The sequence below is a fragment of the Chlorocebus sabaeus genome, chromosome 21 (assembly GCF_047675955.1).
Source record: "Chlorocebus sabaeus isolate Y175 chromosome 21, mChlSab1.0.hap1, whole genome shotgun sequence".
Taxonomy (NCBI): domain Eukaryota; kingdom Metazoa; phylum Chordata; class Mammalia; order Primates; family Cercopithecidae; genus Chlorocebus; species Chlorocebus sabaeus.
Window position 1 is genome coordinate 25086107 of NC_132924.1, and position 26868 is coordinate 25112974.

A 26868-nucleotide genomic window follows, 5' to 3' on the forward strand; every position below is an offset into this window, starting at 1 on the left:
AGCACAAGGATCAGAGAAAGGACAGACACAGTACTCATCATTGCAGATGCAAACTGTACAGCATGTGAACTGTACAAGAGACAAGCGGGCATAGGTATGGAGAAAGAATGGGACTAGCGGGCCGGGCGCTGTGGCTCACGCCTGTAATCTCAGCACTTTGGGAGGCTGAGGAGAGCAGATCACGAGGTCAGGAGATCGAGACCACCCTGGCCAAAATGGTGAAACGCTGTCTCTACTAAAATACAAAATAAATAGCCGGGTGTGGTGGCGCGCGCCTGTAGTGCCAGCTACTCGGGAGCTTGAGGCAGAGGAATCGCTTGAACCCTGGAGACGCAGGTTGCAGTGAGCTGAGATGACTCCATTGCACTCCAGCCTGAATCACATTTTTCTTTCTAATAAAGAGACTAATTCTCGCTAGCATGAGGTGGGCCACTTTGGAAGAACCACAGATGTAATAAATGAATAAACGACAGATGTCTGATCCCCACTTCGTGGTTCTGTCCACCATGTGTTTTGTTTGTCCATAATTTCCCACTATGTGTATTAGTTGTGAGCTGATAGAAATTTTTCTTCATTGGGCATGTTCTTCATACAGCTTGTTTTAAGCCATCAGACACAGCTCGAGATTGACGTAGACCCTGAAAATGACAACCTCGTGATTTAGTTTTACTTGAATATCAGTCTTCCAATATTAAATGTAGTTTCTAACCCAAAGGGCATCCTTCCTCATTATTTCACACCACTCAGTTCTCAATAATTCATGGACTAATTATGCAGCAATTACATTTCCTTCCCACAGGCAGAGCCACAAGATGTTAAAAAAAAAAAAAAAAAGGTATACCTGAGAACTCAGGGTTTTCCCCAAGAACCTGAGTCATGCAGGGAGGAGCTGCTTCAGCGGGCAGCTCAATCCCAGCCAGTAACCACAGCTGGGTCCCCCTCTGTGTGGCCCAGACCGCCACTGCTCTCTCCATTCCTGCAGCAAGCCTGACTCTGGTCTCCGTCTGGCAGTGTTGCTTCCTGGTATCTATTTATGCTTCTCTCTAAATCACAAGTTCTGGTGTCCTAAGCCCAGGAGCTCTCTGAGATCAGGACAGGCATAAACTACTAACAGTTTTAAGAAAAAAATGCAACACAGAATTGATAACCATTATGGTATACCTTAAATGTAATTAATGGCTTTGGGAGAGGCATTAAAAATACAGGGCAGAGCCACTGCACTCTGTGACTCACGCCTGTAATCCCAGCACTTTGGGAGGCCGAGGCGGGTAGATCACTTGAGGTCAGGAGTTTGAGACCAGCCTAATCAACATGGTGAAACCCCATCTTTACTAAAACTGTAAAAATTAGCCAGGCATGGTGGCAGGTGCCTGTAATCTCAGCTACTCGGGAGGCTGAGGCAGAAGATTCACTTGAACCCAGGAGGTGGAGGCTGCAATGAGCCAAAATCATGCGGCTGCACTCCAGCCTGGACAACAGAGAGAGACTCCATTTAAAAAAAAGGGGGGGGGCAATATAATTCTGTTATTCACAAGATAATTACAAGATTTATAGAAATGATTAAATTCATAGTACACTATAAAGGATGTGACCTAGAAACAAGATAAAAGTATTAAGTTATATGAAGAAGATCTTTCAGTTCTTTTGGGGGATCTCTGTGACTACAATTTATATATAAAACCTCCTTTGAAAGTAATGTCACAGGTCTAAATATGAGCACTTTCATGTGAAAAAGGCTCTATTCCCCTAACCCCGCCGCAGGCTCTGTCATCCTTACTCCTCTTTAGATTTATGATGATAATGATGGTCATCATCATCGACTGTAATTCTACCATGATTCTAATTCAAGCAGTCAGTTAGCTGGCTATGCCAAAGTGTTAAAGCCCTCCCCTTCCTGCATGCTGCACTCCTACATACTTCTGTAGCTGTAAAGGTAGTAAAAGGAAGTAAATGAAAATGTGATAGGCTCAACATTATGAAGTTTGAAAGTCACTACTCTTCTAACAACAGGTTAAAAAGCTGAACAAACTGAAAAACCAACAATACTTCATAGATCTTTAAGAGAAGTAAGATCAGGGCTGGGGGTGGCGGCTCATGCCTGTAATCCCAACACTTTGGGGGCCAAGACGGGTGGATCACTTGAGGCCAGGAATTTAAGACCACTTTGGTCAACATAGTGAAACCCCATCTCTACTAAAAATACAAAAATTAGCTGGAGGTGGTGGTGCACCTCTCTAATCCCATCTACTCTAGAACCTGAGGCATGAGAATCGCTTGAACACAGGAGGCGAAGTTTACAGTGAGCGGAGATAACACCATTGCACTACAGCCTGGGTGACAGAGGGAGACTCTGTCTCCAAAAAAGGAAAGGAACAACAAAATAAGTAAGATTATTGGGCAAACTGCTGCCTCTAAAACTGGGGAGAAACAGGTGGATACAGAGAATCACAACTTTCCGGAGCAAAAGTTGCCACAGGAGCCAGTATTCAAGAAAGCTAATCTGTACTGTAATAGACAAATTGCTGGAGCTAGATGTAGACAAGTTTGTGTTAAAAATTCCAGGGGAATCAAGTCATAGGGGTGTGCCCACTCACTCTCTTGTGAGTTTTGCCTCCAGGAGTTCAACTAATTTCTCACAGTAGTTATTAGAAACACACACACACACACACACACACACTCTCATGTTTCTGATGGTAGGAGTGAGGGAGCAAGGGAGAAATGAAAAAGAGTAGAAAACAAAAATAAAAACAAAGAACAAGGGCAACAAATAAAAAACAGTAACAAATATGGTAGGTATTAACTGTATCAATAATCATTTTGACTGTTAATGGTTTAAATGTACCAACTAAGAAACAGAAATTTTCAGAGTGGATCAAAAAATTAGACTCAATTATTTGCTGTCTAACAAGAAACTCACTTTAAATATAAAGATAAATATAGAGTGAAAGGAGAGAAAGCTATACCATGCTAACATTAATCAAAAGAAAGAGTAGCCATATTAATTTGAAACAGAACATACTTCAGAGCAAGGAAAGTTATCAGGGATAAAGGGATAAAAGTTACATAATGATAAAGGGGTCAGTTCTCCAATAAGACAAAAATTCTTAATATGTATGCACCTAAAAAAAAGCATCAAAATATGTGAGGCAAAAACTGATGGAACTGCAAAGACAAATAGATGAATCCACTATTGTAGTTGGAGACTTCAACATCCCTCTCTCAGAAATGGACAGTTCCAGCCAACAGAAAATCAGTAAACACATGTAGTAATCTTCCCTTATCTGTGAGAAATATGTTCCAAGACCACCAGTGGATGCCTGAAACCGTGGATAAAAGTACTAAATCCTATGTATACTATGTTTTTTCCTATACAGCCATGTCTATGACAAAGTTTAATTTATAAATTAGGCACAGTACCCTTGTGCCTTGGGGCTGTTATCCAGTAAAATAAGGGTTACTTGAACATAAGCGCTGTGAGACAGTGACAATCAATCTGATAACTGAAAAGGCTACTGAGTGACTAACAAGTAGGTAGTGTATAGAGCGTGGGTATGCTGAACAAAGGGACAATTCACATACCAGGTGAGATGAAGTGGGATGGTGCAAGATTTCATCACCCTACTGAAAACAGCATGCAATTTAAAATGTATGAGTTGTTTCTTTCTGGAGTTTTTCGTTTAATACTTTTGGACTACAGCTGACCACAAATAACTGAAACCATGAAGATCAAAACTTCAGATAAGGGAAGACTACTGTAGTTGAACTCAACAACACTATCAATCAACCAGATGTGATTGACATCTAAGGACTGTTTAATCCAACAACAGCAGAATACACATTCTTCTCAAGTTCACATGAAACATTCACCCAGATACGTTACATTCTGAGACACAAAACACATTTTAATTTAAAAGAATGGAAATTATACAATGTCTGCTGTCAGACAACATTGGTATTAAACTAGAAATCAATAAAAGAAAGATAAGTAGAAATCACAAAATACATGGAGATTAAACACTTCTAAATAACATATGAACCTAAGAAGAAATCTCAAAAGAAATTTTAAGGTATTTTGAACTAAATAAAATTGAAAATGAAACTTATCAAAATTCGTGTGATGAAGTGAAAGCAGTGCTTAGAGAGAAATTTGTAGCATTGAATGACTATATTAGAAAAAAAGAAAAACCTAAAATGAGTCATCTAAGCTTCTACCTTAAGAAACTAGAAAAAGAAGAGCAAAGTAAATCCAAAATAAACAGAAGATAAATAAGAAAAATTTGAGCAGAAAACAAGGACATTGAACACAGGAAATCAATAGAGAAAATTAAAACAAAAGCTAGGTTTTTTGAAAATATCAATAACATTGATAAGCCTCTAGCCAGACCAACTAAGGAAAAGAGAGAAAACACAAACTACTGATATCAGAAATGAAAGAGAGGACATCACTACAAATTCCAAAGACATTAAAAAGATAATCAAGAAATATTATGAATAATTCTATGCCCACAAATTTGATAATCTAGGGGAAATGGGCCAATTACTTGAAAGACATAAACTGCCAAAACACACAAGAGGAAATAGACAATCTGAATAGGCCTATATCTATTAAAGAAATTGGATCAATATTTAATAATCTTCCAAAACAAAAAACATAGATTCACTGGTAGATTCTACCAAATATTTGGGGAAGAAAGTATACCAAATCTCTATAATCTATTTCAGAAGATAGAAGCTAAGAGAACACTTCCTAACTCATTCTATGAGGTCAGCATCATCCTAATACCAAAATTGGACAAAGACATTACAAGAAAAGAAAACTACAGACCAATATCTCTCATGAATATTGATTTAAAAATCCTCAGCAAAATGTTAGAAAATTAAATAAAAAATGTATAAAAAGAATTATACACTACAACTAGTGAGATTTATCTCAAATATACAAGACTGGTTCAACATTTAAAAATCAAATATTGTATCCATCATATCAACAGGCTCTAAAAGAAAAATCTCATGATTATATTAATAGACACAGAAAAAACATTTAACAAAATTCAATACTCATTTGTGATTTTAAAATAACTCTCAGTAAACTAGAAATAACTAGAGAGAAACTTTCTCAACTGGATAAAGAATATCTACAAAAAGACTACAATGAACATCATACTTCCTGCTGAGAACTAGAAGCTTTCCCACTAAGATGAGGAACAAGGCAAGGATGCTCCTCTTACCATTCTTTTCAACATTGTACTGAAAGTCCTAGCTAATCAATGAGAGGAAGAGGAAATAAAAAGTCTACTGATCAAGAAGAAAGAAATAAAACTAACTTTGTTCTCGGGTGACTTGACTGTCTATGTGGAGAATCCAAAAGAATCAGCAAAAAAAAAATTCTAGAACTAGTAAGCAATTATAGCAAGGTTGCAGGACACAAAGTTAATATACAAAGTGAATCACTTTCCTATATATCAACAATGAACAAGTGGAATTTGAAATTAAACACATGATACCATTTACATTATCACCTCTAGAAATAAAATCCTTATGTGTAAATCTAACAAAATATGTGCAAGATCTTTATGAGGAAAACTACAACACTTTATTGAAATAAATTAAATGACTAGATAAATGAAAAGATATTCCATGTTCATGAATAGAGGGAATCAGTATTGTCAAGATGTCAGTTCTTCCCAATTTGATCTGTAGTGATACTGTTTGGATGTTTGTCCCCTCCATATCTCATGTTGAAATGTGACTTCTCATGTTGGAGGTAGGGCCCAGTAGGAGGTATTAGATCATGGGGGCAGATTCCTCATGAAGGGTTTAGTGTCATCCCCTTGGTAACGAGATTTGGTTGTTTAAAAGAGTGTGGTACTTTCCCCTGCACTCTCTCACTCCTGCTCTCTTCATTCTTCATGTGATACTTCCCACTCGCCCTTTTCCTTCCACCATGATTGAAAGCTTCCTGAGGCCTCACTCGAAGGAGATGCTGGAGTCATGCTTGTACAGCCTGCAGAACAGTGAGCCAAGTAAACCTCTTTTCTTTATAAATTACCCAACCTCAAGTATTTGTTTATGGCAATGAAAAACAGCTTAACACATGTAGATTCAATGCAATCTCAATCTGAATCCCAGCAAATTATTTTATAGATATTGACACACTGATTCTAAAGTTTATATGGAGAGGCAAAAGATCAAGAATGGTCAACACAATATTGAAGGAGAGGAACAAAGTTGGAGGACTGATACTACTTGAACTCAGGCTTACTACAAAGCTATAGTAATCAAGACAGTGGGGTATTGGTGAAAGAATAGACCAATAATCAATGGAACAGAATAGAGAACCCAGAAATAGACCCACATAAATATAGGAAACTGACCTTTGACAAAGGAGCAAAGGCAATATGATTTTAAAAAAAGATAGTCATTTCAACAGATGGTGTTGGAACAAATGGACATCTACATGCAAAAAAATGAATACAGACACAGACCTTACATCCTTCACAAAAATGAACTCAAAATGGATCAGAGACATAAATTTAAAAAATAAAACTATAAAACTCCTAAAAGTGTAGGAGAAAATCTAGTTGACCTTGGGTTTTGTGATGACTTTTTACATCGTACAAATAAATAGACTCAGAGAAACTATTTGCAAAGTATATATTTAATAAACATCTGTTATCCAAAATACATATATAAAAAAACTCTTAAAACCCAACAATTACAAACAACTCAGTTTAAAAAAAATGAACCTAAAATTAAAGACCTTAAGTGACACCTCACTTAAAAAGATATACAGATAACAAATAAACTTATGAAAAGAAGCTCAACATTATATGCTGTTACAGGATTGCAAATTAAAACAATGAGATACCACTGTACACAGAATAGGTAAAAAAATTTTTAAAAACTGAAAAAATTGATAGTTTCTTATAAAACAAAATAGAGTCTCACCATACAAGCCAGGAAACATACCACTGGGTATTTACCCAATTGAGTGGAAAACTTATGTCCACACAAAAACTTGCACAAGAATATTTATAGTAGCATTATTCATAATCATCAAAGACTAAAAGCAGCCACAATGTCCAATCATATAAACAAATTGTGGTACAACCGTACAATGAAATATCATTCAGCAGCAAAAGGAAATGAGCTCTCACATCATACAAAGACATGGAGTAAACTTAAATGCATATTACTGAGTGAGAAGAACCAATCTGAAAAGGCTGCATACTGTATGATTCCAACTATGTGACATTCTGGAAAAGGCAAAACCATGGAGACTACAAAAATACCAGTGGTTATCAGGGGTTAGGATAGAGAGAGAGACAAATAGGCGTAAGACAGAGGATTTTTAGGGCAGTGGTAATCTAATCTGTATGATACTATAATGGTGAAGACCAGTCATTATGCATTTGTCCAAACCTGTAGAGTATACAACACCAAGAGTAAACCTTAAGGTGAACTAAACACTTTGGACGATAATAATGTGTCAGTGCAGGTTTATCAATTTTAAGAGATTACTGGTGGCAGATATTGATAATAGGGGAGCCTATGTATGTGTGGGGGTAGGAGGTCAATGGGACATCTCTGTACTTTCCTGTCAATCTCACTGTAAACCTAAAACTGCTCAAAAGAAAAAGTCTTTTTAAAAATGAAAAATGTGACTCTCTTGGCTTTATTTGCTGCTCTAGGAGAAAGAAAAGGTGGGAGTGGTTCCTATGAGTTTGCAGACTGCTTGAAGATTCAGCAAATGATGCTTAGTCTAGGCCTTCTGTCCCAAGGCTGAGCAAGAGTACACACACCATACTGCCACTTCTTATGCATCTTGCACATTCTAATGGTTTTAAATTTGTGTGAATTTATGGAGTTCAGCATTTTCTCTTTTCATCCAAAGGAGTACTTGTCACTTTATATCTTTTTGATGATGAATCTCTATCTTAGAGGACCTAGAGGGACACCACCTGTCCAGTTCCCCTCTTCTACTCCCCAGCTCAGAGATGGCCAGCCTCACTCTCTGAGTGGTCCACATCTCCACTCTCACATTCACGTTCGCTTGCTTGAAGTTGTGCCCTATTAGGGAGGGAAAAGAGAATAGGTCTTGTATATCACGTGATGAGTTGTCTGTGCTAGTCCTAGATTGCCACAGATGGGATACTGGCCTTAGGTTAAAAACAAAGATTAACCAGAGCCCTATTTATCACTCTCTTGAGTCCACTAACTACCAGATCCCCATAAAGACAGCAGTCATCAGTTAAATAAATAAACAATTAAGTTGAGAACAGATGTGTGAAAACAGCCATCCTTTCCTGATTTACTGACCCCTGGTAGACATTAGTTTGGTAATGGACTTTATCTGCAACAAGCAGCCTGCTTCACTGCTTAACAGGGATGGTGTCTTTGATAGTTTTAGTTGCAGTCTTACCCCCTGACTTCCCTTGAAGGGACCCTGGGGCTAAGCAGGTGACTTTCATGATGAACTCTGCATTTCCCTCTTAACTCAGGTGCTCACAAAAGGTTGACAAACCATTTTGCCAGCCACACTGTTTGCCACATTCAGCTGGAATGAAATTTGAGTGGCCATGGTTCCAGCCTGTTTTCATATGTTGGTTATCCTCAAAATATTTGGAGATTTCCAAGGTGGTCCCCCGCTTTCTGTGACGGGCTTCGATAAGGTACATTTTCATTAACACAGGGTAGTTCTTTCTACTGGAAGGTGCATGATAGAAATAAACGCTCAAGGCACCTCCCAGTGTTTGGAGGTGTAGTGGTCCCAAGATAAGATTTTTAGAGATTTTTAAGGATATTTTCATGTTTAGCAACCATTATAACTGCTGCTTACTCACAAAGTGAAAATCAAGAGTGTTTTTCTGTTCTGTTTTTTTTTTTTTTTTTTTTTTTTTTTTTTGCTTTTTATCATTCTAAATTCCATCTGTTATTCTGCATGCCCAGGTGTAAAATTCCTTTGGCAGAGCAGACAACCTAATTGAGTCTGGGAAATGGGCATCAGGGAAAGAAAGCAGAGAGGAGAGTGCAGGGAGCAAGCAGATTCAGTGACTCACATTCAGGCCAGGGATTAAAAGGGGCCATGCACTCCAGTGCTAACCCAGGGGTGCTCAAGGGCTGGCCCATGTGTGAGCTGCTGCTGCTTTCAATCACAAGATGAAAGGGAAAAAGGAGGAGGAGGCTCAGGGGGAGAAGAGAGGTGTTAGTCATTGCAGTGATTTTAGAGGTAGTTGCTATAATAGTTGGGTGGGGAGAGGTTGGAGTGGATTTATTATAAGAGCCTAGAGCACACAGATCATGGGACTGAAGGGCAGAAAAGTACCCAGGCCTCTGAAAGAGACTGAAAATAGAACCAGTAAATCAAAGGAACCCAGGGAGTGCGCTCTCCTCCAGCTGCCTTGCTGCACACCCTCTGGGTTCCACCCTCAGAACCCATCCTGTAGATTGGCTTTCCAGGTACTCAGTTCACATGGCAGGAAATTACGACAGCACCATCCCAGCTCACTCTAGCTTCTCTTATTCTGAGGGTAGCCCAGGGTGAAGCCAAACATTTTTAACACCGATTCCAAATGTTTGAAAGAATCAGATTGGTCCTGCTTGAAACAGTAGTTTAATGAGATCTAATCAGCTGGCTGGGAGCTATGACATATCAACACAGTTACCAGGAGCCCACCCCCAGGGGCAAAGGGAGACAGCGAAGTGGTCATGTGAGCTGGGAAGAAACCCAAAGAAAGAATCTTCTAGACTCCATCACTGTCCCTCCGCAGAATACAAAGATTGGTCTCTGGGTATTAACAACCTGTGTTGCTGGATTTTTTTGTTTTTGTTGTCTTGGTTTGACTTGTGGTTTGAATCAATAATTTGCTCGTAAAATGTAATAAGAGTTTATACTTGTTTGCATCATTCGAAAAATTATACTCATTTTTCTTGGTAAGAAGAGTTTTGGGAGTGGAAAAGAAAAAATGGACATGGAAAGTTTGTTTTAGCTCCATCTAATCTAGATGTAAACTAAATGTTTTAAGAGAATTATCCTTACACCATCCCCAGGGAGAGACACAAGTCAGTTACATTGTACTTTCTTCCATAAGAATAAGAAACATGCTGGGCCTGGTGCAGTGGCTCATGCCTATAATCCCAGCACTTTGGGAGGCCGAGGTGGGTGTATCACCTGAGGTCAAGAGTTCAAGACCAGCCTGACCAACACAGTGAAACCCTGTCTCTACTAAAAAATATAAAAAATAGCCAGGCATGGTGGTCACTTGAACCCAGGGGACAGAGGTTGCAGTGAGCCGAGATCACACCACTGCCCTCCAGCCTGGGTGACAGAGGGAGACTCCGTCTCAAAAAAACAAAAACAAACAAACAAAAAAACAAACAAAAAACTCTGTTCCTGAATAACTGGGGAGTCTGATTTGAGTAATAATAATGTCAAGGGTGTCCGTTGAAGAGACCACCAAACAGGCTTTGTGTGAGCAATAAAGCTGTTTATTCACCTGGGTGCCAATGGGCTGAGTCCGAAAAGAGAGTCAGCGAAGGGAGATGGGGAAGGGGTTGCTTTATAGGAGTTGTGTAAGTAATGGAAAATTACAGTAAAAGGTGGTTATCTATTGTTAGCAGAGGATGGGGTTGCAAGGTGCACGGTGGAGAGATCATAAGACTTATTGTCCAGAAGAAGAAAGTCACAAAGTCGATTGATCAATAAGATAGGGCAGGGACAAGTCACAATAATAAAATGTTGTAATTTTAATCAGTTAAGGCAAGAACTGGCTGTTGTACTTCTTTGTGGTTTTTCTTTGGCTGCTCCAGACTTCTTGGCTCCTGCAGGCCATCTGGACATATATGTGTAGGTCACAGGGGTTGTAATGGCTGAGCTTCGGCTCAGAGGTCTGACAAAACTCCGATCTCCCGCAAAAAAAAAAAAAAAAAAAAAAAAAAAGAAAACAAAAGAAATATGTTTATCAGGGAACAGAATAGATTATTTGGATTGTGCCTAAGAAAATAAGGTTAGGTGTTTAAGGCTATATCGTAAATGATTTTTCACTATAAGGTCACCATATCTTTCAAAGGCCCGAACTTCAAAATATTGTTTCCATCAAATTACATCCCCGTCCACTTTTTCTTTCCCAATTTTATGTGTGGCTTTGCCTGAAAAGAATCCCAGTGCTCGCGTGAGAGGCTGACTGGCAGCTCAGTGCTGTGCGTGCCCCCTCCTCGCCCTTAGGACCTCATTCTAAATGCAGGAGAGAGCAACGTGGCAGGAAATCATTACCATCCAGCAGCTCCCCGGGACTGGGCTCAAAGGCCACTCTGCAAGGAGTTGAGGGTATTAGAATCCATTCTGGGGATTTACCTTTCTTTGCAGTAGCTTCTATTTCTTAATGCCTGAGAGATCTGAATAGCCTTTGTTTTGCCCCATTTCCCTCCAGGCTTAGCGCAGATATGAATGCGGATGTGGTATGTCACACTCTGGAGTTTTGTAAACAGAACACTGGGCAACCATTGTGTCATCTCTACCCTCTTCCCAAGGTGAGTGTGTACTCACTCTGAACATCGGTTTCCAGTGACATACAAGGTCTTTGGAAATGTTAGAAAGGGAAGCTTAGCTTTTACTCACTCAGTGTTTTGGGGACAGGGAGGGAGAGACAAGATGACATTTTCAATTACCCCGCAAGAAATAATATTTCTGCGTTTCAGCCTAGATCCCTACTCCCATGCTACAAAGAATGTCTTTGCTGTTCAACCATTGTGGACTGTAATTTTGAACTGGGCTGCCAGTAGTTAGGAAATCTGAAAAAAGAGACGCAGAGGTTTAAATCCCTATCACTTAAAAATCAACCAAGTCACTCTCATAGAGAGACTAACTCATGCCAGGACTTTCCTACCATGAGCACTGAAAGCCCCACAACCTGAGAAATCCTGGGCAGTTGGTCACCCTACTCCGAGCTTTATCGCTCTTACTCATAAAATGGGTTATGATAAACTACCTCCCCCACTGGTTTATTTTGGGAAGTAGGTGAGCTAATGTGTAAAAAATGCTTAGCACAGTAACTGATACAGTTTTTAAAGTGTTAATAAAAATGATTGCTAACTAATCATTACTGATAACATTATTATTCAGTGATAGCTGTTCAGAGGACCCTGTGTGCATTATATCTTTTTGTGTAGCTTTTAGTTGGATTGCGGAGAGGAGGCTGCAAATGTTGACACTATTCCCTCCCCACACTCTGGATGAGAGGATAATATTGAATCCAGTTAGGCCACAGAATATGAATTTTCAGGAGCTCCCTGTAAAGAAAACTTCTATGCCTTCATTCTTGAATTGTAGTTTTTCTGGATATAACACAACAGGTTTCTATTTTAATTGTAATTTCCTTTTTATCCATGTTAAAATGAAGTCCATTTTAGTGTTTTGTAGCCTAACCAATGACTATGATTTTGCTGATGGACGGTATTAAATGTCATAAGCCTGTTTCATTGAGCAGGAAGAAAGAAATACAAATACCCAAGGAACGTGTGTATTTCATGCTTCCTCTGTTACCGACTAAGTGCCAATTACATTTCCCCCAATTCCACCTGAGGAGTTGCGGGCTCCACTGGTACCTAGAAGAGTTAGTTAACTTTAATTAAAAAAAAAAAACAAAAAACTTTTCATGTGTTCAAATAGCATGTGAATATTATATCATAATATAATATTTGCTGTTTGATATTGCAAGGAAGAAATGGGTCTCTGTGTAGAAATGCAAGTGATACAGTTTTTGTGATTTCCTTAAATAATAATGTCATATATACATTCCACCCACAGCTACACATAGTCGCAAAAAGTTCAACGTTAAACTGTCCCATTTAAAATGGCATTCTTTTTTTTTATACTCTCTAGAGTTTACATCTGAAATTTCACGTCCTTGTCTTCCCACCCTGACCCCCTTGTCAATTCCTAACTCTGTAACATTTCCACTACCTCTTTGGCTACAAGGGAATTGGAGGATTTCATGTGGGAACCTCTACCTTCTACCCCAGCTGGCATTCAGTGCTGCTGGGCAGCTTGCAACTGCTCCCTGGACAGCCCCCTTGACTTTCCTCTGACAGCTGTTCTAGGCCTTCACCCTCCGCCTTGGGTCCCTCTCTCCAGCCTACATCTCTGCAGATGACCCAGAAAAGAGGGATAATGAGTGTGTAAGTGGACAGCTTCCCTCTTCCGCCTCTGAGCTTCCCCTGAATGGCAGTCACTGACATTGACTGGGCATGCATTGTGGGCCCAGTGCTGGTGTAGGGGCTCACACTTGATCTTGTTTTGCTCCCAAGCAAGCCTAGGATGGAGGCGTCATTATGACTCCTTTTTACAGTGGAGGAAACTGAGGGTTAGAAAAGTTATGTGACTTCCTGTCAGTCACTTCCTGAGGAAAGAACAGAACTGGGTTCACACCCCCATTGTTCTACTCAGAGATTGGTTGAGCTCTAACTGTGGTGTCAATGTTTCAGAAACTCCCCTGGGGTGTCTTCTTACAACAGCCAGCTGAAATCCCACCACCAGAAACAACAGATGTCGAAATGTGTGCTTCCTTTTGATATTTCAAATAAATTATATTGTATTGATAATTTCTTTGAGAGTCATGATAGTGTATATACAATTTTATACCCTACTTTGTTCCCTTAACATTACATTTTGGGCACCCATTTTTCGGTAGTATATAGCAAAACTTTTTATCATTTTACAAATCACTCCTACATAACATGTATGAATGCTTAGGTGGAATTACCTACCTGTTAGGGACAAACCGCCCCCAAAAAAGCTTCTTGGTATTGCCAACACAACCCGTCCCCTGCCCCCCGCAAACCTCTTTGTGCCACCCCTCCCCTTCCCCCAAGGCTCTTTACATTTCTCAGCCCTTATCTAGGTGCCCTGGTAAAGCCAGCAGACTTCACCTATCAGGCCTTTCTGCAATAAAGCAAACCCCAATTACAAACCATCCAGACCACACAGGGGAAGGTCGCACAAAAAAAAGTAGTAAAAAACATAAACAAACTTTACCTACACCCTCTGGTACCATAAACGTCACAAGGTGATATGTGGCAGAGTTAACCAACAAACAACCCCAGGGTCTCTCCCCCATATAAGCCCCTCATTTTGTAAGCTCAGGACTGCCTCCTCTGTCTGTAGTAGAGCAGCCAGCAAGTTAAATAAAGGCTTGCCTAAGCTTGGGTCTCTCTCTCTCATCCTTTCTCTCAGCTGACCTTACATAACCTACTGAAGGCTGGTGAAGATACAGATGCAGACGTAGATAATGTTCAGCCCCCCAGAAGGAATTCTCTTGACTCTCCTAGTCAATAGTCCTCAGAGTAGCCACTATTCCGAAGTCAGTCGCCACCGGCTAGTTCATTTTTAGGAAACTATCCTTGAATATCGTATCAAAGGCCTCACGCGGCATGCGCTCCTTTGTGTCTGGCTTCTGCCTGTGAGCTTCATCCCATGTTGGGTGAACAGCATCATTTCATGTAGAATTCCCTCAACTGTCTTTGATGTAGCTTCTGCTCTAGCGTCCCAGTGAGTACAACCAAATGTGCTCTTTCCCTCTTTCTAATACATTTTCCACATTGATGCCACGAATGCCTTGCTGTAGGATAAATACGACTTTCCCACCGCAGCCCAACCATTTGCCTGGAAAGCAATTTCTCACTCTGTCCTTCCACTTGGTGGATTATCCCTCCCCATCGTTCATGGCTCAGCTTGTATGTCACTTCTTCAGGGAGGCGGGCCCTATTAGATAGCCCTCTTGTCATAGCTCCTGTATATTCCTTTCTTAAACTTGCTGCTTTACAAGGTATGTCCCTGTGTGACTTCCTGCCTGTCTCTCCCACTAGGCTCTGAATTCCAGGATGGTACATTCTGTCTTGTTCACCACTGTACACCCAGTGTCTAGGATGGTGCTTCACACATACCAAGGAAATGTGTATTGGCGCAATGAGTGGATGATGTGTCACTAGCTTCTCATTTGCATCCCTGATGGAAATTCTGACTTTCCTCATGTCAAGCCCTCCCTGATTTTTCCAGTGCATACATCTGATCCTGAACAGAGCTTGGGATCTCCACGTTATCTACACAACTAAGTACAAATTTTCACTTAGCTTTTCAGGGCCTTTGACTTGCCTTTCCCTCAGGTTGGTGAATCCTGTGCTGCAGCAAGTGACTGGCTCTCCCTTGAGCCATCCCCAACCCTCCCACCCTGCACCTTGGGTCTTCATCATTCCCTCTACCCAGACCACCTTTATCAACTCCATGTCATCTCTCAAGCTCATGTCAATGGTCACGTTCTCTGTAAAGTAATTCCTAACTGTTCCAACCAAATGTTAATTCTCCTTTGAACAATCATTGTAAAATAACTGTTCGAGCACTTACAATGTGCTAATATTGTTCTAAATGCTTATGTGTATTCATGCGTTTATTCTTATGGAGTAGGTATGGTTGTCCGCCCTTTATAGATGAGGAAGGTGTGGCAGAGACACATCAAGATACTAAAGCCTCACAGATTTCCTCACTAGGATGCGAGCACATGGGGGCGGGCAGGCCTATACCTTGCCTGTCTTTGTTCTCTCCACCATGCCAGGCACACACTTACTTGGTATATGGATGAAAATGAAAATAGCAGAAGCTGGTATTTATGGATGGCCTGCCAGCCGCTGCACTTGACTGACATGTGTGATCTCATTTAACAGTGCTCTTAGGTCTATATTTATTTTACAGTTAAGGAATTTTGAGAGTTGGAGAAATTAAGGAATTTCCCAGGCTATACAGCTAGTGAGGAACATGAGAGGATTCATCCCCAGATCTGTTTGTCTTAAAGCCCAAATTCTCATTCACTGTGCTCTCTGCCTCACTGAGACTCTGTGGGCATTGTCACTTTGAATGGAACCACTGCTCCTGGGCCAGCTAATTCCTCATAAGCAGGACTCTGCACCCTCCATGTCTGGCTTCGCACACATTTCAGACTGTAGTACAATACTAATAATGTGATGGAAGCCGTCTCCCCTATGATATGCATGCTGCAGGGATGGAGGGGATGGATGGGCCCCTCTGTATCAGGGAGCTCACAGCGCAGAAGCAAGCAGTGCAGGGCAACAGAGATTTGGCTTCAGTAGGGCCAAAAGTTAAAGGTGGAACCGCATTTGGAGCTCACGGTGAACCCCTATTCATCATCTACAGCCCACCTGAAATTCCAGGCCCACTTCTTGCCGGTCCCGTGGGCATGTCTCCCTACCACTATCTACTGTATGCTCAAAAAGGACAAACTTCATCCATAATTAATTAAAGTGAGAAAAATCTACAATGCCCCACTGGTACAAGAAGAAGAAGAAGAAAAAGGAGAGAGGAGAAAAAGAGGAAGAGAAGAGGGACGGGGAGGAAAGGAAAGGAAAAATAGCCGCAGGCCTCACTGCAAAGACCACTCAGGTGGTTTTGTGTTACCTATCTTGGGAGTTTATTTTTACCACTCCTCTCATTTGCACACAAAACAGTGCATTGATTGCTGCTGGGGTGTGTGTGTGTGTGTGTGTGTGTGCGCGCGCGCGCGCACTTGCATGCTCATGCACCTGGCTCTCCCTTGAGCCCTCCCCAACCCTCCCACAGTGTCCAAAACCATGATTCTGACACCACAGCTCACAAATTGAAAACTGAATACAGCTTATTCATGTGTACCCAGTGGCTCTTCAAAGCTCTCTTTTTTGGATCAGAGTGTTGCATTGCATGAGCCCTAGGTTGAGCCAGAAGCATCCTGGAGCCTCCTTAGCTTTAAGCCACTCCCGTTTGGGTCCCCAAACCTTGAGATCTCCAGGCAGACTTCATAGCTTTGAACTGACCCCTTTCCTAACCACAGCAGTGCTGGAGGAACATGCTGCATTTACCAACATCTCCAAGGCACACTCAAGACTTCAGCCACTTTGATCTACATTAAAAGAGAATCATATTCGGAATGTAAGCCTTGTGTGGAGAGAGGTTCTCCTTATTTCCCTGGGGCCTCCTGAACTGCTGGGTGGCGGGGAGACCTGCTGCCTTGGGAAAGCAACCCAGACTTTGAAACAGCTTTTCCCACAGTGAGTTGGGTTTCTACAAGAAGCAAAAGCTCTCTGATGCTGAGTGTGGGGGAGGGTGTGTATGCACAGGGAAACGTATTTCCCTGGAATCCAAACTACCAGGCAAGCAACATAAATGGGTTTGGCAATAAGTAAATTTGCACTCTTTATATGAGAAAGTGACACATGACAAATTCTGGTTCACCTAAGCAATAAACAAGCTGACCTCAGGAATTCCCTTTTATTTTTTAAACACTAGGTGTCAGATAAAACACCTGGCATCTCTTTTAGTAGGTGGTCTCAGGTGGTCATGTTTAGAAAAAGAATTAAAGATGGACAGGAAATTGGACACTTCCCGAGACTCTGTAATCACTAAATTTCATTCTGCACAATCCACAGAACCTGATGCTCATAATGCTGTCTTTAGCCCTAAGAGCTCACAACACACTGTCAGATGTGTTATTGTCTAGTCTCCCGCAAACTCCGTTATTTCTAATAAGAGTCTTTTGGTAATAATTTCAGATTTACAAAAAGTTGTAAGGATACTGCAAGAGAGTGTACTGTTCACCCAAGTTTAATTCCCCACAATGTGAACATCTTCCTATTACTTAGTCAAAAGTAAAGAAGTCAATATCACTACTGTGTATACCTTAGTAGCAACTCAAGCCCAGACTTTATTTGGATTGCACCCATTTCTCCTCTAATGTCCTCTTCTGTTCTAGGATCTAGTCCAGGACATGCATTGCATTTCTTTTTCATGTCTCCTTAGTGACCTCTGGTCTGTGACAGAGTCTTCATCTTTCCTTGTTTTTCATGACCCTGACAGTTTTCAGGGATACAGGTTAAGCACGTCGGTAAAATGTTCCTTGAATTGGGATTTGTTCATGTCTTCATCTTGGTTCAACAGTGTTATGGGTTTTTGGAAAGAACACCACAGAGGTGAAGCACCCTTCTCATCACGTCCTATCAGGGTTAAATGATGCCACATGGTATTGCTGGTGAGATCAACCTTCATCACTCGGTGAAAGGGTCATTTGCCAGACTTCCCAACTGCAAAGTCACTATTTTCCCCCTTTTCCTCTACTCTGTTCTTTAGAAGTGAGTCCCTAAGTCCAGCCTCCTACACTCAGTGAGGCCAGGGTGGACCAAGCCCCCGCTCCCAGAACATGGAATGTCTACATATATCTTTTGAAATTCTTCTATGTAAAAAACATGTCTCTCCTCCCTAATTTATTTAATTAGCCAATCATTTATTTATATTAGCACAGATTCATGTATATGTACTTTATACTTTGAGTTATAATTCAAATATACACTCTTTTATTGCACAAATGTATCCAGTTTTCCAGTTTTGCTACCATTGGAAGCTTAGGGTGGCTCCCGTGTCCTTTTGACACGCCTCTGTCCTATTTCTTTTTCTTCCATACTACTTTATGTTCTGGTACTACCAGATGATCCAGGCTCATCTTGTTTTCTTGTATTCTTCTGCCCCTGTCCTTGAGTCAGTATGTCCCTAAGGAGACCTGGTCCCTTTTGTTGGAGAATGATATTTGGAAACCAAGATCTGGGTGCTAGGTGTGCCCATTGCTACTGGGATGTCATTGCTTATTGGCCTTCTTAGGTCCTGGTCTTCTTTGTGGAGTGCTAAGTAAAGCATATGTGTGTACAACCCAAGTATACACAAATACTTACAATTGTTTCTGTGTCTGTATGTGTGTCTCTGTGTGTGTGTTTGTGGATATGAGCTCATACCGATATCTCTGATTTTAACCCAATATCACAGGGTCACACTCTATTTTATAGGTATAATTATCAAACATATTTTGCAGTTGAGGCTTAAAGCCTTTACTCAAGTCTCATAAGTAGTGAGTAGAATCTGAACTCACCCCAGGGCCCTGGACTTCAGACCTGTAGCTCTTCATATCAGCACTGCCTGTGTTTAGCATAGATTCTGGAGCACATTCAGAGTAGTCACTTCTCAGAGCCAGAGGGAAGTAAAGGCAGCTTTAGTTTTAGTTTTCATAAAATATCATAAACACCTTAATTTTCAAGAATCTTGCACAATATCCCAACTTTCTCAGTAACAATTAAACCACTGAGATGTTCGCTCACGTAGTCATGCCTCAAGAAACATTTCTTGAACCCTTACCATGTACCAATCCTACAGCCAGGTACCTAATAAGTTATCTCTTTTGACCATCCCAAGTCTGCAGGACAGATATGATTCTGTCATTTTATAAATAAGTCTACCGATACCTAGAAAACGGACAGACTTTCCTGAAGTTTCATACTTTCTACAGAATAATTGTTTTTCTTTTTATCAGCCAGGAAATATTTATGTAGAATGAATTACGTAGAACAGTATTCCAGCAAATGTGGCAGGCAATAGCAACGTAAATGGATATTCTAGCAGGAGAGGCAGGCTTACAGACAAACGGTGAGAAGAGACGAGTGCTCTCACACAGGGTGCCAGGAGGAATGGAAACCCCAGCAGATGAGGGCTAAGCTCGACCTGGGGGGAACAGGAGTGGAGGTGACTCCTTCAGGGTAGAGTAGAGTTTGGCCAGCACACTCTGCCTCGCCTGCATCAGCCCTTCGTGCTGGGCCCTTTACCTAGAACTCCCAGTTCCCTGCATGGCCAGCACCTTGTCCACTTACTGGTTTAAGTACCCCCTCTCCAGAAAGGCCCTCCCTGACCAACCTATCTGAAGAAGGTCCCCTTTCCCGCTCTCTCACAGCACTTTATTTATTTCTTTGATACCATCTGAACACAAGGACCACGTCTTTCTTGCTCATCATCTTATTCCTGGACTGGCATACTACCTGGCACATAGTAGGTGCTCTGTAAGATTTGTTGAGTAAAAAATAGGATGAGAAGGGCAGTCCTGAATGTGCCTTCCTTTCTCCCTCGTGAGGATGTATCTGCTCTCAGTGGACTATAGAGAGATCAAAGCATTCGGCTTCTTTGAGAATGTGAAGCAGTTTTCAGAAATAAACATGGGGCTCACCCCAGGGTGCCTGCTCTGGTATTCCTCCGTGGGGTTTTAGCATCTGCACTTGCATAACGCTTTTGACGAGCACTGAAGGGTGAGAACTGTTGTGCCGGAGGCTGGCGCAAGCCTGAAAGCTGTCATTGACAAGACTGAAAGCACTGTCCCTTCTCCTGCTTCTCACCTCCCACACATCCAAAACCATGGATCCCCACTTGCCCTCTAACTGCATCCTTTTCCCCAACCATTCCTTGATTTCTATCCCTTTTCTGATTGATTCATCAACTTAACCTCAGCTACTGGGTTTCCAGTCCCCAGTCCCCTAGGAATAAGGCCTCTTAGAAAGACAGAGGGAATTAAAGGTTTTAGACCCAAACTATTTGGAATTCATTCCTTTTCTATGGATTTTCTCAAAACAATGTGCTGACTAATTACAAAGGTGCACTGAAGTTATCTACACCCAAAGAAGAAAAGGAGAAGGCCTAGTAAGGCACTCAAGTCTCTCCCATTGTAAAAAAATAAATATAAAAACAAACCTCACAGAACACTCATTCCCCTCCAGCTTTCCAGAGAATTCAAATTTGTCTCCTACCTCTAACTGAGAGACGATTCAACATGATGTCGAAGAGCACAGATCCCAGTGCCAGCCCACCTGGACTTGAAGCTCAAAGCTTTACTAAGCTTCTATTGTACATGTACACATTAGGGGCTATAGAATAAAAGGCAATGACAATTGACATGAAATTGGACTAAGTACTTAGCATATATACACCATCTAAAATCCTCCCACACAATTATGAGGTTATTCCATTATCTTAACTTTACAGAGAAAAAAATCAAAATTCAAATTGTTGGTTGTAAAGTTGTATAATTGACAATGTTTTTAGAAGTTCCTCTTTAACCATCTGAGGAAATCATGAACAATGAAATAAGTGACAAGGGAACATAGCCTTCTAGACACAGAAAGTCAGCTTAAAATGGAGCAAAATATAGTGTCTAGAAATAAACCCCAATGCATTTGCGATTCTTGTTTTTGATGAAAATAGCATTTCTAATCAGTGCTAAAACACTGGATTCGTCAAAAAAATACAAAAAAGACTAGACATTTGAAAAAAATTTAAGCTAGATTCTTATCTATACCTTATAGCAAAATAAATCCCAAATGATTAAAGACTGAATCACTTTAAAAAAATGGAAGTATAAAACCCTGAGCAATTGTATTTGTAATTTGTGCTTGAAAAGTGACAAAGGGAAATATTAATACATCTAACTAGTAAAATCTTGCCCCCTTCACAAAGTCAGAAGACAAATGGCATACTGGGTAAATGTTTTGTAATATGCCACACAATGAATTATTTTCTCTTTGATTCAAAGAGCTCCTAAAAAAATCAAAAAGAAAAAAAAAAAGTAAGCAAAGGCCACAAACAAATGGTTTAGGGAAAAAGATCAAAGGACTGAAAATTTAGGAGAAAATGCTCACCCCTTCTTATAATTTAAAAAGTGAAAAATTAAAATGAGATTTTATCCCCTTCTTATGTATTTTGACTTCACAAAGCTCTTTGATGATTAGGCAATAAATTATCACAGAAGCAGAAAAGGCTTTCAATATCAGAGACCACAAAATTAAGTTGCTGTCTGCATATGTGAAGGCTTAAAACTCTAAGAAGGCCAGGCGCAGTGCCTCATGCCTGTAATCCCAGCACTTCAGGAGGTCGAGGCGGGAGGATTACCTGAGGTCAGGAGTTCAAGACCAGCCTGGCCAACGTGGTGAAACCACATCTCTACTAAAAATACAAAAATTAGCCAGGCGTGGTGGCGTGCACCTGTAGTACCAGCTACTTGGGAGGTTGAGACAGGATTGAACCCAGGAGGCGAAGGTTGCCGTGAACCAAGATCACACCACTGCACTCCAGCCTGGGTGACAGAACGAGACTCTGTCTCAAAAAAAAAAAAAGAGAGAGAGAGAGAACTCTAAGAGAACTGAGGATGACATTGGAACACTATATCTGGACTTGTGCTCTATTGTTCAATCTTTTCTCCAAGCATTTCACATGATCATGCCAGAGATTCACAGCTGTATTTTTGTTAACATCCATATTTGAAATCTTGTTAATTTGTCTACTTAAACTTGTATAAAGACTGATATGGGGGCTAGTAAACTCACAGAGGTGTTAAGACTCTTCAAAGAACAGCAAAAGTAATGCAAATGTTATGTTACTATTGACTTCTGATAAGTGGAAGAAATCAAATTGTTCCAAGGAAGGTATTTCTATGATATTTGAGATATGAACATTTTTCTTGCCTGCTTTTGAGAAATTCAGAAAATGACAACTCTCTCTCTCGAGAACATGCTTATTAATTCCCTCAGCTCAAGAAAAGCTAATGACACTAATGATTGGGAATGATTCTAAAAGATCCTTTGAGTTTTAAGGCTTTAATCACTGGTCTCCCAGCATCCACTCTTGGCCCTCATCTTCACTTAATTAATCACCCCTGTTAGAGCTCAGCTCGAAGGCATTCCCTCTAAGAAGTTTTCCCTGATGCCCAAAATTAAGCCAGTTCCTACATGACTCCTCTCCATTCTTCACACTCCAATTTTCCAGCACTTATTACAATTGTAATTCAATAATTGTAAAATTATTATTTAATGTCTACATCTTCTGTTAGGGTGTAAACTCCTTGAAAGCAGAGACAGTCTGGCTGTTTTATTCCTCAAACATAGTGCTAGTCCCTGAAATTTCCTCAGAGCCGAACAGAGTTCACTGCATGCATTGATTACTCAACAACTATTTGTTGAATGAGAAGTATGATAGAAAGAATAATCTCCCACCACCTCCCAAGTTCACATCCAAGCCCCCAGTAACTGTCTGTTACCTTAGACAGCAAAAGGAATTTTGGGGGTGTAATTTAGTTAAGGATTGTAGATGGGGAGATTGTCCTGGATTATCTGGGTGAGGCTGATGTGATCACAAGAATCCTTACAAGAGTCAAGCATTAGGATCAGAGCGAGAGAAAAAAATGTGACAACAGAGCCAGCCTTCAGAGCCATGAAGCCATCACTACTAAAGACTAGAAGAGGCAAGGAATGAGTTCTCCCTGGGAACCTACAAAAGGAACCAACTCTGTAGACACCTTGATTTTAGCCCTGAATTTCTGACCTCCAGAACTGTAAAAGAATATTCATGTTGTCTTCATCCACTAAGTTTAGGGTCATTAGTTACAGCAGTAGTAGGAAACTAATACAAATAATTAATGTGTTGTGTAACATAGAGTAAGACTGATCACACAACCTGAAGGCAAATAGAAAAAAAAGTAAAAGACTATGTAACAAAAGACCCTTACTACTGAACCATATCCACCATCTGATTAACCCAAAATTTGCCAGAAACCATCTGTGTAAAGAATAGGACAACATGCTATAAATAAAAATAGACCACAGAGCCCATACTGGAGAGCTTGTTTATGAGCCCAGATACTAGGGAAGAAACAGTCAAAATGGAACAATGGTATTAGTTGTGAAGCCTAGAACAATTCACTCAGCACTGGGTCTTGGATTTCTCATTTACAAAGTAGAGTTAAGAACTGTTATTTCCTATTTTGCAAAGTTAGTATAAAATTTAGAGATAAATGAAAAACCTTTAGAAACTTAGAGACCTATAGACTTTAAAAACTTAGAAACCTTTAGACTTTTAGACTTAGAAACTTAGAAGCTTAGAAAAGCCACACCAGGTGGCTATCTAAAAGCACCCACCCAATGACCAGGTGGCCATCTAAAGCACTCGCCCGATGTCCGTGTGGCTATCTAAAACACCCACCCAAATTCCTGGAATTCAAACAGAAGAACAAGTCCGGGAAATACCCCGCGCGGGTTCAAACCAGGTTCAAACCAACCAATTAAAGTAAGACATCTCGCTCAGGCCATAACCTGCTCCAATCATCTTGCGCCTCAAGCTTTGTAAAATTTTGTGGTTTTTTGCCTTTATAAACTGTCTGTAACAAGCATTCGGGGTCCTGTGGCCAACTTCGGACATAGGACCCTAGCGCGCTAGCAATAAATCTCTCCACTGTGACTTCCGTGTCGAGTGGTCTCTCGTGACGACCCCTGCCCAGGAAGGAATCTAAAAACTAGGTTCCTACATTTGGTGCGTTGGCCGGGAATGGGGGTCGCCCGAGGACCCTCGACCCCTCCGGTGGAGACACAATTGGCCCGGGCCACCGACTGCTGACGAACGGACTCTGTCAGGTACTTTCGTTTCACTCTGTGCTCTGTCTTGCCGGCTAGCTCTGAGGAGTACTCCGTCTGAATAATCAGGTGGGGAAGGGGGACAGACGTGTCCGGCACCTTCCCCCTTGCGCCCCAGGGGACGCCCTGGCGGTTGTCGGGAGGAAAGCTGACGACTCTGTTGGCCTCCTCAAATCGGTAGGCAGGTTGCCCCCTGCCGTCTGAATCTTTTGTAAACTTGTGGCGCCACTCTCGGGCCGCGAGGCTCCTCTGTGTTTGTTTGGTCACTGTGTTTATTGTTGTCATTTTGTCCTTGTGTGTGCGTGACTTTCTGGACGAAACTATAGGACAGACACTAACAACTCCTTTAGCCTTGACTTTGACCCACTTCCCTGACGTCCGGGCGCGAGCCCGCGATCTCTCCGTGGAAGTCCGTAAAGGACGATGGCAAACTTTCTGTTCGTCTGAATGGCCAACCCTCCAGGTTGGGTGGCCCCAGGACGGAACATTTGACCTCTCCATTATCTTACAGGTTAAAGCAAAAGTGATGAATCGTGGGCCGCAAGGACACCAGGACCAAGTGGCCTACATAATCACCTGGGAAGATTTGGTCCGAAACCCCCCTTCCTGGGTGAAACCCTTCTTTCATTCCCCCTCCCCGTCCCAATCTACCCTCCTTGCCGTGGAAGCCCCAAAGAATCAGACTTCAGATCCCCCTAAGCCAGTCCTCCCTGATGGAACTCAGCAAGACCTCCTCCTTTTCGATCCTCCGCCTCCTCCTCCTCCTCACAACCCCCTCCTGGGGCCTCCACCTTACGCTTCACCCTCGTCCCTTACCCTATCCCCAATCCCTCCCACTACTCCCTCAGCCCCTACTCTTTCTCCAGCCCCTTCATCGGTCCCTTCCTCGACCTCGCCTCCCTCTCCAACGCCGCCCAAATTAACCCCTAAAATGCCGCCACCGTCCCGTCCTCCCCGCTCGCTCCGTGCATCAGGGGGCCGGAAGCCCGCGCCGCGGCCAGCCCAGCCGCGCTCGCAGCCGCGTTCCCGGGGTTTGCGTGCCTCCGGCGGTAACCCGCGGGACGCCGTGGCGGCGTCCGCTGTCGCGCGGAAAGGCGAGGTCGAAAAGGTTGCGCGGGGGGTGGGGAAAAGAGGTCGCGCGCCCCTCCTCCCCGCCGCCGTTCCGCGCCGCCACCAACACCTCGTCTCCGCTTGCGGCAGACTGAAGACCCAGATGGCACTCCCACCTGGCAGTCTTCTCTTCTCCCCTTCGCACGGTCAACCGCGCAATCCAGTACTGGCCCTTTTCTGCCTCCGACCTCTACAATTGGAAAACTCACAACCCCCCCTTTACCCAAGACCCTCAGGCCTTAACCTCATTGATAGAATCCATTCTCCTCACCCACCAGCCTACCTGGGATGATTGTCAACAGCTTTTGCAGGTCCTTCTGACCACCGAAAAAAGGCAACAAGTCCTCCTGGAGGCCCGGAAAAATGTGCCGGGGCCAAGAGGCCTTCCAACCCAGCTCCCCAACGAAATAGACGAGGGATTTCCCCTCACCCGCCCGGACTAGGATTATGAGACAGCACCAGGTAGGGAGAGTCTCTAAATCTATCGCCAGGCTCTGTTGGCGGGTCTCAAGGGGGCAAGGAAACGCCCCACCAATTTGGCCAAGGTAAGGACCATAATTCAAGGAAAGGACGAAAACCCGGCAGCCTTTATGGAAAGACTTCTGGAAGGGTTCCGAATGTATACCCCATTTGATCCAGAGGCTCTAGAACATAAGGCTACCGTGGCCATGTCGTTCATAGACAAAGCAGCACCAGATATTAAAGGGAAACTCCAAAGATTAGATGGGATCCAGACCTATGGATTACAGAAATTAGTCAGAGAGGCAGAAAAAGTATATAATAAAAGAGAAACTCCCGAGGAAAGGGAAGCCAGACTAGCGAAAGAACAGGAGGAACGAGAGGATGGAAGAAATAAAAGAGAGATAAGTATTTAACAAAAATCCTGGCAGCAGTAGTAACAGAGAAAGGGCCAGGAAGAAAGGGAAAAAAAAACGGAGGCGGCCTAAGGTAAAAAAGACCAGTGTGCCTACCAGGCATCTACTTCAGGAGCTGAATGCCTTACAACTTGCTCAGCCCCTTAATTAAAAGATGCATTCTTTTGTTTACCCCTGGCCCCTTAAAGCCAGGAACTCTTTGCCTTTGAGTAGAAAGACCCTGAGAAAGGAATCTCAGGCCAATTGACCTGGACCCGACTTCCCCAAGGGTTCAAGAACTCTCCCACTCTCTTCGATGAGGCTCTCCACTAGGACCTAACCGACTTCCGGACCCAGCATCCAGAAGTGACCTTGCTCCAGTATGTAGATGACCTCCTCCTGGCGGCCCCCACAAAGGAAGCCTGCATGCAAGGTACTAGGCATCTACTCCAGGAACTGGGAGAAAAAAAATACCGGGCATCCGCCAAGAAGGCACAAATTTGTCAGACCAAGGTAACCTACCTGGGGTACATACTGAGTGAGGGGAAAAGGTGGCTCACCCCTGGGCACATAGAGACTGTGGCTCGCATTCCACTGCCCCGGA

General features: G+C 42.2%; 1 protein-coding gene across 2 annotated transcripts in view; it reads left to right on the forward strand.

Annotated features, from left to right (window-relative positions):
- Positions 1-26868, forward strand: part of AOAH (acyloxyacyl hydrolase) — a 228137-nt gene that overhangs the window by 50293 nt on the left and 150976 nt on the right. For both annotated transcript variants that reach the window (XM_073008965.1, XM_073008964.1), the window contains exon 4: positions 11430-11529. In XM_073008965.1, coding sequence (XP_072865066.1) covers positions 11430-11529 — 100 coding nt within the window. The remainder of the gene's footprint in view (positions 1-11429; positions 11530-26868) is intronic.